The 12,987-nt window shown below is 31.2% G+C and overlaps 1 protein-coding gene across 1 annotated transcript; it reads right to left on the reverse strand.

The window, feature by feature from the left end:
* Positions 1-2,309: 2,309 nt before the first annotated feature.
* Positions 2,310-9,665, reverse strand: LOC131070148 (uncharacterized). Its single transcript, XM_058005691.2, has 5 exons — positions 9,306-9,665; positions 5,319-5,501; positions 2,959-3,028; positions 2,682-2,753; positions 2,310-2,543 (listed from the first exon to the last, which is right to left on the reverse strand). Exons 1-5 carry the CDS (start codon positions 9,597-9,599, stop codon positions 2,491-2,493), a joined length of 672 nt encoding a protein of 223 aa, XP_057861674.1. The 5' UTR covers positions 9,600-9,665; the 3' UTR covers positions 2,310-2,490.
* Between the last annotated feature and the right edge of the window lie 3,322 nt (positions 9,666-12,987).

Here is a 12,987-nt window from a genome sequence, read left to right on the forward strand (position 1 = left end):
TAGCTAGAATGATTAAAAAAAATGGAATGGCACATATGCAAACACATAGGGAACATATGGCAGAGGCCAAGGGAGATGAAAAAATGCCACATTGTACAAACACAAAGTAACGCGCAAAAATAACACAAATTAGGGCATGGGCATAAGGGGCACTATATACATGCCACATATTAGACACAAGTGTTAGAGGCATGCACAAGCACCACAAAAGTGTGATGATGAGTCACAAACATACAAAAATTGATAATTAGTTCTCAAAATCAATTGAATCACAAGATAGAGGTTACAAAGGATGTTAAGAATGTGGATAGAAAAATAAGGCTAGTGGATAGAAAAATAGAGCCAAAAAATGGCCAAAAACACAAGAGGAAGTTCACAAAACCCTAATGGAAAGATTGAAAAATAATCACAAAATGATAACCACCTTGTAAGAAAAGCAGGTAGAAAGTTAGATGAACATTGTTGTTTAGATACCCTAGAATCCTAAAAGCTTACAAACAATATGGACATTAGGGTGAGAATGAATAAATGTCACAAAGCAAGTGACGTGTGTCATTAAGTATTTTTAGACAATAGGCACATGTGCCACATAGCATGATGTTTCTATCAAAAGATGAAAATAGAAGCCTACATAGATGCACCAATGTAGGGTAGAATTTCCATGAACTTGGAAAATGTCTAAGAATATAAAAAAACCTACAAAAAAACTCACAAAATTTCTCAAGAAAAAGGATTAGAATTGGGATGTGGGATCCCACACGAATGTGCTAGAATGGGAACTCCAAATTGAGCTACAAAAGATTATTTAAGTGCATAAACATAAAATGAAACCCAAACTCAAAATGAAAGGAAATACATTCAAGATAGAGAAAAATGGAAGCGACAAATAATACAAATGCAAATGGCATAAAAGCATCAAACCTCCACTAGTTGTTTTGTATGTGCTCCAAATAAATGAAGGATTTGATATGTTTTATAAGTGGATGCTCTTTGTTAATTTACTCAATTGAGAACATAAGGATACTTTTTTATTCTTTAGGCAAAATGAGAATGGTAAGCCATACTTATTCTTCTCAAATGGAAAAGGGATGGGTAGGATGAGAAGATGGAATCAAGGGTTGAGATTAGCTTGCATGGGTAGGCTTTATAGCCTTTTGATAAGTGTCACAAGAGGATGAAAGATACTTCATTGATGGATGAAGTCTCATTAGAATGTGAGATGGAAGGAGATGTGAGCAAGTGGAAGAAGATTATAAGATGAGGAGGGTGGTCAAGCATGCCCCCACATGTGTGAGCAAGGAGTGGGGATGATTTAAGCATGCTCATACATGTGCAAGCATGGAGACGTGTGAGGAAATGGATGGTCAAGGTTTGATCCTTGACTTTGAAATAGATGGTTGTGATTAAAAGGACAAAGTCTTTTGTCCATTAGTGATAATGATTTTTTTATTAGAAGAAAATATTAAGAGGAAATTAATTAGCTCAATTTAATTAATTAATTAATTAATTGGAAGGTTTGGGAGGAGGTTAATTGATTAAGTTGATCAAATTAATTGATGAAGAATAATTAGTTGTGAGAGTAATTAATTAAATAATATTAAATTTGAGATGTCTATATCACTAATGTTCTTTGATTATAATAATTGCAACAACAATGTCATATACTTCACATGTTCTTTATGCCACCATTACTTTGTGCCCGTCAAAACTTGAATAAGCTTTATACCACCATTATCACTAAATCCACATCCTCCTTTTTATCATTTTATTTCAGTTAATATCTCAAATTCATAATCTAAAATTAATTGTTTATTTCTAATGTTCTTTGATTATAATTATTACAACAACAATGTCATCTACTTTACATGTTGCCTAACCATCATAACTTTATGCCACCATTACTTTGTGCCCATCAGAACTTCAATAAGCTTTATACCACCATTATCGCTAAATCTACATCCTCCTTTTTATCATTTTATTTCAGTTAATATCTCAAATTCATAATCTAAAATTAATTGTTTATTTCTAATGTTCTTTGATTATAATTATTACAACAACAATGTCATCTACTTTACATGTTGCCTAACCATCATAACTTTATGCCACCATTACTTTGTGCCCATCAGAACTTCAATAAGCTTTATACCACCATTATCGCTAAATCCGCATCCTCCTTTTTTATCATTTTATTTCAATTATTATCTCAACTTCATAATTTAAAATTAATTGTTTATTTATTTTAAAGTTATTGACTTGAAAGGTTAGGTTTTATTTCCTTTTAATATGTTTGAATTTTGAAAAACCATGACTCCTTAAAAAAAATACCCATTACGCCTTTAAAAATGCATATCTGGCTTTTTTTTGGGACATCTGTTACCATATACACAGCTTTGAACATAGTGAATCAAAAGGATTCCTTGAAACGTACATATTAAAAACCACCGGAGCTCAACTTCACTGGATATTGCAGAATGCAATGATTATAACGCTTTAGACAGAGAACCCCTCCAAGGCATTGAAAATATCAGTCCTTGTCACAATTCCTATACATAGTTTCAAATAATCAGTTCTTTATAAGCCAAAAAATTTATGCATTGAAAAGTAGATGTGGAAACCCCTTCCAAATGAAAAAAATTGCAGTACTTTAATCCTCTATACAGTCATTGAGTTTACACACTCACCAACAACATGTTCATCTTCATTTACAATAGGGATTCGATTGATCTTGTTCTTAAGCATAAGTATAGCAGCATCTGTGGAACATAACCCATAATACATCAAACTGAAAACTTTTTCGATAAATTTGTTATTTTTAGATTTGATTGTGTGAGATATTGTTAAGAAATTTATACAATCGAATTTAGAAATAGAAAATCTATCAACATAATAAGATTGTGAAAATCTAATATCATTAATAAAAATATATTATTATAGTAAGTTTAAGGATTCGATGTGCACCTAGGACAGAGTTGTCGGCTGATAGGGTGATAACGGGTGAGCTCATGACCTCACCAACCTTTGATTTCAACTGGAATAGAGAGCCAACATACCAAGTTCAGTATTTTAAGCATAGAATTCCAAAATGCAAAAATCTAATTTGTTCAATTTTTCCCTTCCTTGCCCTAAGTAAAGCTTCGACTATCTACTATTCACAAATACTTTTGAACCAATCATTGAAATAACTTCTCTAACAAGCCATAACTTTTAAATAGATTTAAAACTTCTAAAAAAATGAAGTTTGAATGTAAATATATTAACAGAAATTCAAATTGCATGTTCTTCAGCCTAGTTTCCACATAAATGGTGTTGGATGATGTAGTTCTCTGAGCCCAACTTATCAAACACAGAGCACACAGAAGATTAATAGGGATACAGAAAACAAATGCATATACCCAGTTTAAATAATGGATTGGGGTCAGAGAGTAGATAAGATGTATTTTTATTTATATAAAACAATAAAATAAAAATCAAGATCCCATAGAGAAGGCAATCTGTTAGAACTGAGTCCACATGAATCATAGTAAGGAGCCTATTAAAAATTCCAGTCACAAAGAGAGCGGGTAGTTCAATAGTAGACCATCCATGCATACACCTCAGAATTCCTGAATTTGAATCCAAACTGATCCATAGAAAAGAGCATATTCATAGAACTAGACTAGGAGCCACAAGCACCAAAGTGTGTCTCAAAAAGGAAATGTGGGAAAATTGGGCCACACCCAAAATAGAAACTAGACCTTCCTGTTTAATTCATATGAAACTAGAACTGTCACTAGAAATTATGAAAGATGTACCATATTGCCGGAAGTGATCTAATAATAGTGGTTAATAGCATAAAAATGATGTCTGAAACTTGAAGCATGCACAACCTCACAAGTTGAAAACAGTAGGCAGAGGACTGTAACACAGGACCTCTGTGGAAGTCCAGAGAGCAAGATCAGACCTTGGAAGATTGGTAGTTTGCTCCCTCAATTATGTATGTGTGGTGCAATCCAAGTCTGATAATCCTCACATAAAGCTTCTTTGCTTATAGCTTGAATTCCGGCCTTCTCTGTCCAATATGAATGAATTGTTGTGGTTTATAGAATAAAGTTTGGCTAAAGCATGACCTATGATGCTAGTCCTACAATTTCTCGGCTATGATGTATTCTCCATCTAAAAGATATTATTTGAAATGTCCAATGTTCTACTGATAGGAAAAGGGGAACTTGTGAAAACAACTCTTTTAAAACAGCCCAACATTGGATAGAAAAGCAGTCTTATACCAAGCTTCAGAAAGCACATAGGTTACAAAGGAAAATTTACTGGTATGGAGTTTAAGAACGGCTTGCTATATAAATGTAGAATAAAAAAGGAGTCAAGAGACTGGTTAAGGTGAAACTATGGACAGGAATATGGTTTGGCAGCCATTAGAGAAGAGAAGCATAAGGAACAGATCTTGAGCTTGTTAATATGCTATGCACATACAAGAGGAAGAAAAACTGGTTTCTCTTACTAGCCAGAATTCTGTTTTCTGGGGCAAAGAAGGTACCTATATCGATTCCTTTTCGGTGGCTCTAGCAATGTCATGCTTGGGAGTTTTCTACAAGAATAAATGGCAATTTTAGATAGAGCATTCTCTAATGTTTTGTCAAACCATAACAACAGTAACAAATATACTAGCTCCACCAGAGGAAATTTCTTGAAAACTTTAGGTTTAATATGTAAAGAGGCCCTCTCTGTGCTTAGGCTCTTTGTTAGTTATTACTGTTAAGGTGTTGTTCATCTCCTCCCTCTTGTATTTCACATGAACTAATTAGAATTAAAACTTAGAACCTTTCATGTACTTGTAAAGTTGCTATATAATTGAACTATTGATCCTCTTTAACACCAGACAATACTATCCTCTTTAACACCAGACAATACTAGTCTTGGTTCAGCTAGGGGAAACTGACATCTAACTTCTAGAATGTACCAAACATCATTATCTTTTATATTTATAAAGACATTATAATAGATGTTTGGTACATTTCAATAATGATGTCAACTTATAACAGGGGAGTGCCCAATCCAGGCTCTATTAACTTAATTTAGTACTAATCTTGATTCTTAGGTCACTGTATTGTCCCTTCGTACTGCTGCTTCTTGTGATCTTGTGATCTGATCTGCTTGAGTTCCTCCACATTTAATTGTGCAAGGTACTCATCTAGCTAGAATTTCAGAGAGACAATTACTTTCATTTTAGCTCAGAGTGTTATCAATCCATTAAGTTGATAAGGAGCAAATAATTACCAGATAGATTTTTAAGGCGACAAAAACATATGAAAGATAAATGTACCAACCCCATTGGAGGCTTTTCGTTTATCCGTCTTGGCCAAGACTCCAATGCACTTCATCTCTTTGTTAATAATAGGAAGCCCTGATATTTTGGCAAAGTGATGATCTATGTCCTCGAGTAACTGTTCTGGCGTTGCAGTGTACACATGTTCTGACATTACTTCTGCCAAGAGGATTGAAGGTTGTGACTGAATTAATCAAAATTGGATGAGTGTTAGTAACAAAGATAATAATCCCAAAACATCAAATCATTCATAAACTAGATGATAAAATATAAATGCAGATGATAAAGCAGAGGTTTAAACTTCAGATTCTTTTGACATATGCTATACTCTGTCCCAGGGTAAGAAAGTACTAGGTATAACATTTAACTAAAAACTAATATCACTTATATTTGGATGTGAGAAAGAAATATTGAAATTCATGTTCTCTAGATGTGCTATTCAATCTCCCACTTACCAATTTTTTTTATTTTTATGGAACCCCAGTGACGCAGACATTACAGAGCACCGTTCTGACTCAAAAAAATTCAGAACCGGCTGCTGTTGGGCATTATAGATTACTGTGGTGTTGTAGTGAATACGGCCAAATCAATTTGGTATCAGAGCCCACCTGGCTGAAAGAGCAGTTCAAGCAATCAAGCCAAATGGGTCACGAGAGGTGAGAGAAAATAGCTGGTTCGAAGTGGAGTGTTAAAAAAAGAAGGGAAGAGGAAGCTAATAATACGACAATGAATTTATATACTCATTAAAAACATAGAACCAAAAAATTTTACATAAATAATTATTTTTTAAAATTAATATTTTATATATTAATAATGTATGAAATTGAATAGTTTACCAAAAAAAAATTATGGAGGATAAAATTTTCTAGAATTTAAAGGTCATTTTTTTTATTGATATTATAACATGTTTATTTAGTATTAATGTCATAATTTCATATTGTATTATTAAATTATTCAAATACTATATATAGACACATTTACCTTCCTTCCAATGATTAAGACAAGTTTGGAGATATTAAGTTTCCACAATTCATGTGATAGTAATTAGCTGCTTCTGGATTAGATTGTATGAATTTTGTTTACATCAACACTTCTGATCACACTCCATGATCCATCATTAGTTTCATCTCATCTTTACTTTCTCTCTAGCATCCCGATGATGGATCACGAAATGTATGATCTGAAACATTGATGTGAAAAAAAATCCACAATCTAATCTAGAAACACTACTTACTAAGACAAATTACTTTATCTAAGCTGAAGACTTCTTAAATTCCACCTAGTGCTCAGAATTTCCAACTGCAACTGCATGACAACCCCCAAAAAAAAGAGAAAAAATACCACTTTCATCAGTTTGTAAACTATATAAGGAAAACTCCTTTTCCATAGACGGTAGAGTAACTATGATTGATAACCTTTTTCCAATTTCAATTTTATAGCTTTTAAGTGTTTAGATTTGTTCATCTTTATTTAAGATTTTTTTTAATGAATAGGTGTTTCAGACTCTATTAATTATATAGATTGGGTGGATCCAAGATCACACTCCCAAAATTTCAAATGAGAGTGATAAACTATTTGTTGTTTATTTAAAAATTTGAAAATTATATTATTTGGTTTTTTCATTGCCAATGAATTTGATTGATTTTAAAGATGATGATTTCCATTTCTTTTAGAATTAGACAATGTAGTTTTACTACATTAATATATGATTTTAATTTATAAAAAAATAATAATATCATAATGAAACATAACATTTTTGTTTTTATCAATAAAAGGCAGAGCCAGATTAATATATTGATTCAAATGAAAGTTTACAGCATTAAACTTCAGATTTCCAAAAAAGCTCAGAGAGCCTAAAGACTGAAAATATGAAACTATGTCTCTGAATATGCACAGAAAAAGAAAACCAACTCCAAAACCCCCAAAAAAATTCTGGGCTCAGAGTGGATATAGAGTTGTACTTACATACACTTATCCTTATCAAACCTCGTAAAGCATTCAAAATTTTCGAAAGTTTGAAGCAGAATTTTTATGAAAAGTTTTATTTTAACAGAGAATTTAAAAAAACCAACTAAGGACAGACTCTGAGACAGCCTCAAAAAGTAAAAAACCCCAACTAAACATTCTTCTGACATTGATGGAGGCATTGGAGCTCGGCCTCTTCCAGAACCTCTATGCGGAGGACGACCCCTTCCACAGACATTTCAATTAATTAATAATAATAAACATATTTTCTTTCTTTTTTTAATTACTTCCTCTCAATAACAAATTGCTCATTATCTAAATTAAAAAAAATAGTGTGGAAGCAAAGAGATTTTTCTAATTCTGTAGATATTAATATAATATTTCTTTTTAAGGAAAAAGAAAACGCATGAGCAAACAGAAAATTTGACTGGGAAATGGATCCATATTGCTCTATTTAGCTTTTCTTTCTGACAAAAGAGATTTAAAATATTTAGCTTTTCTTTCTGACAAAAGAGATTTAAAATTTTAAAAGTTTATTAATAGATTTTTGGTTTGTTAGTAAAGCTGAATGGTTGTTATTGTGTTTATTTGACATCAAGTCTTGCTGACTGCAAAGTTCTTACATCATACATCATAAGAAATAAAGTGGGACGAATTTACCAAAAAGAATACCGCTAAAACTTGTGCTCCTAAAAAGAAGAAATTTTAGCCAAAATGTCACTGCAAAGTTCCTACATCATAAGAAATAAAGTGGGACGAATTTGCCAAAAAGACCAAAACAAATACCGCTAAAACTTGTGCTCCTAAAAAGAAAAAAATTTAGCCAGAATGTCACTGCAAAGTTCCTACATCATAAGAAATAAGGTGGGACGAATTTGCCGAAAAGAATACCGCTAAAACTTGTGCTCCTACAAAGAAGAAATTTTAGCCAGAATGTCACTGCAAAGTTCCTACATCATAAGAAATAAGATGACGAATTTGCCAAAAAGAATACCCCACTAAAACTTGTGCTCCTCCTTTTCAAATTTGCCAAAAAGAATACCGCTAAAACTTGTGCTCCTAAAAAGAAGAAATTTTAGCCAGAATGTCACTGCAAAGTTCCTACATCATAAGAAATAAGATGACGAATTTGCCAAAAAGAATACCCTGCTAAAACTTGTGCTCCTTCCTAAAAAGAAGAAATTTTAGCCAGAATGTCACTGCAAAGTTCCTACATCATAAGAAATAAGATGACGAATTTGCCAAAAAGAATACCGCTAAAACTTGTGCTCCTTCCTAAAAAGAAGAAATTTTAGCCAGAATGTCACTGCAAAGTTCCTACATCATAAGAAATAAGGTGGGACCGCTAAAACTTGTGCTCCTTCCTAAAAAGAAGAAATTTTAGCCAGAATGTCACTGCAAAGTTCCTACATCATAAGAAATAAGGTGGGACAAATTTGCCAAAAAGAATACAGCTACAACTTGTGCTCCTAAAAAGAAGAAATTTTAGCCAGAATGTCACTGCAAAGTTCCTACATCATAAGAAATAAGGTAGGACGAATTTGCCAAAAAGAATACCGCTAAAACTTGTGCTCCTAAAAAGAAGAAATTTTAGCCAGAATATCAAACACTTGTGCACTGTCAAATATAAGACCATTGATCATTTCTATCATAAACATTCAATTGAAAAATCTCTACAGTATAAGTCTTGATCTATTTACACTTACCAAAACTTCAATTTTGATTTGTATCTTTCTGATTTATATAACTAGAGTAATAAAGAAATATAGAAATCCCTAACTCACTATTCTGATTATTCTGATGATGAATAGTAGATATGATTCCAAATGTTATAAAATCTCTAGGTTATAAGTTTTGGTCTACATAAATTTCAATTTTGATTTATAAAGAAGTATAGAAATGCCTAACTGACTAATATGATGATGAATTATAAATATGACTTCAAATGTTATAAAAAAAGACACAATCCAAACTGTGAAAACCTAATGTCTACAGCATGAAAATCATTTACAATAGAATTTACCTGAGCTTTGAAGACGAGTGGTTCATAGTAAACTGACAAATCCTCAAAATTCAGTATAGAAAAACTTTGAGGCCACTCTCCAGACAGAATCTCTTCCACAAACTCAATCTTCTCCTCCCTCTGCACTTGCACACTTTTGCTTGAACTCAATGCACACACCACCTGACCATCTGCCCCACCTCTTGATTGGCTTCTCCTGCTGCTCCTCCTTTGAGATTGAGATAACTGTGTTGGTAATAATGGCAGTGCAGCAGATGCTACACACTTCAATTTCACTGCAGTTACCAGAGACATTGATTGTTCCTTTGTACTTGAATTCAATTCAATGTGCAATGCATTTGGACATATATTTATAGCAAATCAAGTGGGCTGTACTGAAATAAAATGAAATGTAAATGATTTGAGAATTTAGCTTCATTCCACGCATGTACATTGAATCTTATCTTATATGTGGGTCCATTTTAAAACGTGTCTCTACACTGCCAAAGATTTGTCCTGCCTGTCATGCATCCTGCCTTGGCACCTTCCTCTGAATTATTATGCAGTGGATAAGGAGGACTTGTATTACTACTTTAGCTTGGGTATTGAAAGAGATTGATGGTAAAGTAAATTCTGTGGATTATGACTGAGTAAAACAAGTGGCTTCTAACATGGGGGGGAAACTGTTTTGGATTCTAATAAAACAGCTGCCCAATACAGGTGGCTTCAAACATGGGGTACACACTGTTTTGACTCTTATAAAACAACTATATAATACAAGCGTTTAGGGCATGGAGGACAAAACTGTTTTCACTCTTATAACTCGAGATATTTTCTAAGTAACCTTAGAGATGTCTTTGACTGCGTGTGTCTCACCTCAATCAAGCTTCTTTGTTTTAATTTCAGATTAGAAATTTCATTAATTTTAGATGCATATATAGCTGGTTTTTAATTGGAAAGATTATACATTTATATTATTAGTAAAATAAAAAAAAGCATACTGAATCTATCTAAAATTTTAATTGGTAAAGTTTAGAAATAAGAAAAATAAATGTTCTTTCAAAAGAGAAAGCAGATATATAAAAAAAAAACACATAAAACGAATAAAATTATGACCACATAAAGAAACAACTTTCAGTCAATTTTTTCAACAAGATTAAAAAAGGAACCATTATAGTTAAGGCATGAGGGAAATTCTCATATTCAAGGTAAGATTGAGGGTTAAGGACAGGTCTTGCCTTCTTTCATAGTTTCTCAATGAGTGAAAACAACTTCTTTGTCATTTGATCCCACTCTACCTTGGTTAAATGGGCTTTTGAGCAAATAAATGGGTGGAATGTTAGTGATTAGGGACATTTGTCCCTGGAATATTCTCTTGAACATTAGAGAAGTTAGTTATTGATGACATGGCAAGGTAACTCAATGACAATTTTTGAGGTTCCTTTTTTTGGGTGGTTCATTAGGTTGCTACTAGTTCTTTGCTAGGCTTGTCGCTCTTTTTTCTTTGTTTTGATTTCTTATGATTAACTTTTTTTACCCTTTACTCAAAAAATAAATGAGAATAAGCAATACAAGCTTCCTAAGCATGTAGAACACAAATTACACTAAATTTTTAGAAGATAAAAACATTTAAAAATTATATCTATCACAATAACCTTCTTTACTAATCAAAAATTGAACTTTCCAAAACCTTACCCTTAAATTTGATTAAAAAAATTTATTGTAGACTAGGTTTATGCCCCCCACACAACATCCTTTCATTGAAATTCATGAAATTAGTTGTATCCATTATGAAAATTAGTGATTCAAAAACTCATAAACAATGTAAGTCCATTTTTTTTAGGTCAAGATCTTTCTCTTAATGTTTGAACAAGTATCTTTTCCTATCTCATCAAATCTTAGAGTTGAACATAATTCTCAAATCATACCATCAATACAAATCTAGTTCTTATATGTTCTCTATATATTATAACCAAGTCCTACATAGACGAATTATTTTAAATTCAATAGACCTCTAATTTATAATTCACTAGTTTCTCTCATTAGAATCTATCAATTTCCTAGCTTTGATCAATATTATTCAAACTATGAAATAGACGATCAATATTATTCAAACTATAAACTTTGTTTCAGCCTTTCAACCCTAAATTAATGATGATAAACCCTTAATCATTTTCAAAAAAAGCTCTTCAAAAATCATAAACAATCTTTTTCAATACTTCTCAAAGCTGACTTGATTAAAATATATGTGTATTGTTCTCTAATATTCTAAAGGTCTTTAAAATAATTCAAGTCTAACCCTCATGCACTCTCTTCTTCAATTAGAACTCCTAATTATAAAAAAACTAATAACTTTATTCAAATATTTAAGAATGTTTAGTTAAATAATATAATTAAATTCACAAATATTTTTTAAATAAAAAAATTTACAATATTTAATTAATAGAAAAAATTATTCTCAATCTAATTGGAAATTATACATTATTACGTCAAAGGCCTATTACACTTACATATGAATGCAAAAAAGTTCCTCAATAATAACTATAAGTATTTAATTTGACATGTTCGTGGCACTTAAAGCATGAAAAACAAAAATAGGTTATTATTTATTTTCTCACCAGATTAAATATTTTTTAATTAATTAATGCTAAATATATCTTCACATCCACCTTTCAATTCTCAATCACTCTCAATCAATTCTTTTATCTCCATCATGCAATCGGTTAAATTGGTCATTATCTCAATCTAATATTATTAATTATAGGAGATCGAAAGTGTCCCTACATAAAATCCACTTTATTTCTCAAGGATAAGGATAAAATGAGTATTAAATAAAACATAATAATAATAATAATTTTGTACTAAAAGTTTTTTAACTTTTATAAAGAGTTTAATGGAAATATAAAATTATAAAAATAATAATATATTAAAATATAAAATATAATCATATCTTAATAATAATTTAATATTAATTTTGATATAATATTTTTTTAAGTGAAATAATGAACAAATATGATATCTTTCATATACTTTACCAACATTCCTCTAAAGATGAATATATTAATTTTTTGTTTTACTACAAAAATATTTTGTTTTTTAAAATTCAAATAAAATTTGTATACACTAAACATAGTACATTCTTTCAATTTACAAGTTAGCTCTATATTAACTAATTTCTATTTTATTAAAAAAAAATTGATCAATTCCTATTCTATTTCTAAATATTTCAACACTTAAAACTAATTATCAATTTCAATTTAATAATTATTTAAAGTTAAAGTATCTAACATCTAAATGGTTCAAATACTACTAATCTAAAGTTGTCATAATGTAAATATATTGTCTAAGATGGGATATTATAGGACAAAACTTGTGAGTTTTAGACTCAATAAAAATCCTTCATTTTAGTATATGTACATGTATCTTAGAAGAAGAGATTCAAGTTGGTGTTGAACACACACTAGATGTTGAGAGGGGGGGTGAATCAACATAAACCAAAATTCAAGACCTCAAACTATCAATTAGCAACATTAAATTCCATATGACAAACTTTCATAAACAATCATAAAATTATTCACATCAATTGAATAAGAATACCAAAATTCATACGTCCAAACTGGGGAAAACCATGGTGAGTGCTAACTCGTAGAACCAATCCACTATATAAGAATATTTTACAAAAGAAGGAGCTCACTACTCTGGA

The sequence above is a fragment of the Cryptomeria japonica genome, chromosome 1 (genome assembly GCF_030272615.1).
Source record: "Cryptomeria japonica chromosome 1, Sugi_1.0, whole genome shotgun sequence".
Taxonomy (NCBI): Eukaryota; Viridiplantae; Streptophyta; class Pinopsida; order Cupressales; family Cupressaceae; genus Cryptomeria; species Cryptomeria japonica.

What these genes read in the sequence shown, in the direction of transcription:
- LOC131070148 (XM_058005691.2), bottom strand. Translation starts at nt 9,599, where the DNA reads ATGTCTCTGGTAACTGCAGTGAAATTGAAGTGTGTAGCATCTGCTGCA. An exon ending in AGCCGACAACTCTGTCCTAG is followed by an intron (nt 2,754 to 2,958) that starts GTGCACATCGAA and finishes TATGTTCCACAG; the next exon opens with ATGCTGCTATACTTATGCTT. An exon ending in TGAAGATGAACATGTTGTTG is followed by an intron (nt 2,544 to 2,681) that starts GTGAGTGTGTAA and finishes AACTATGTATAG; the next exon opens with GAATTGTGACAAGGACTGAT.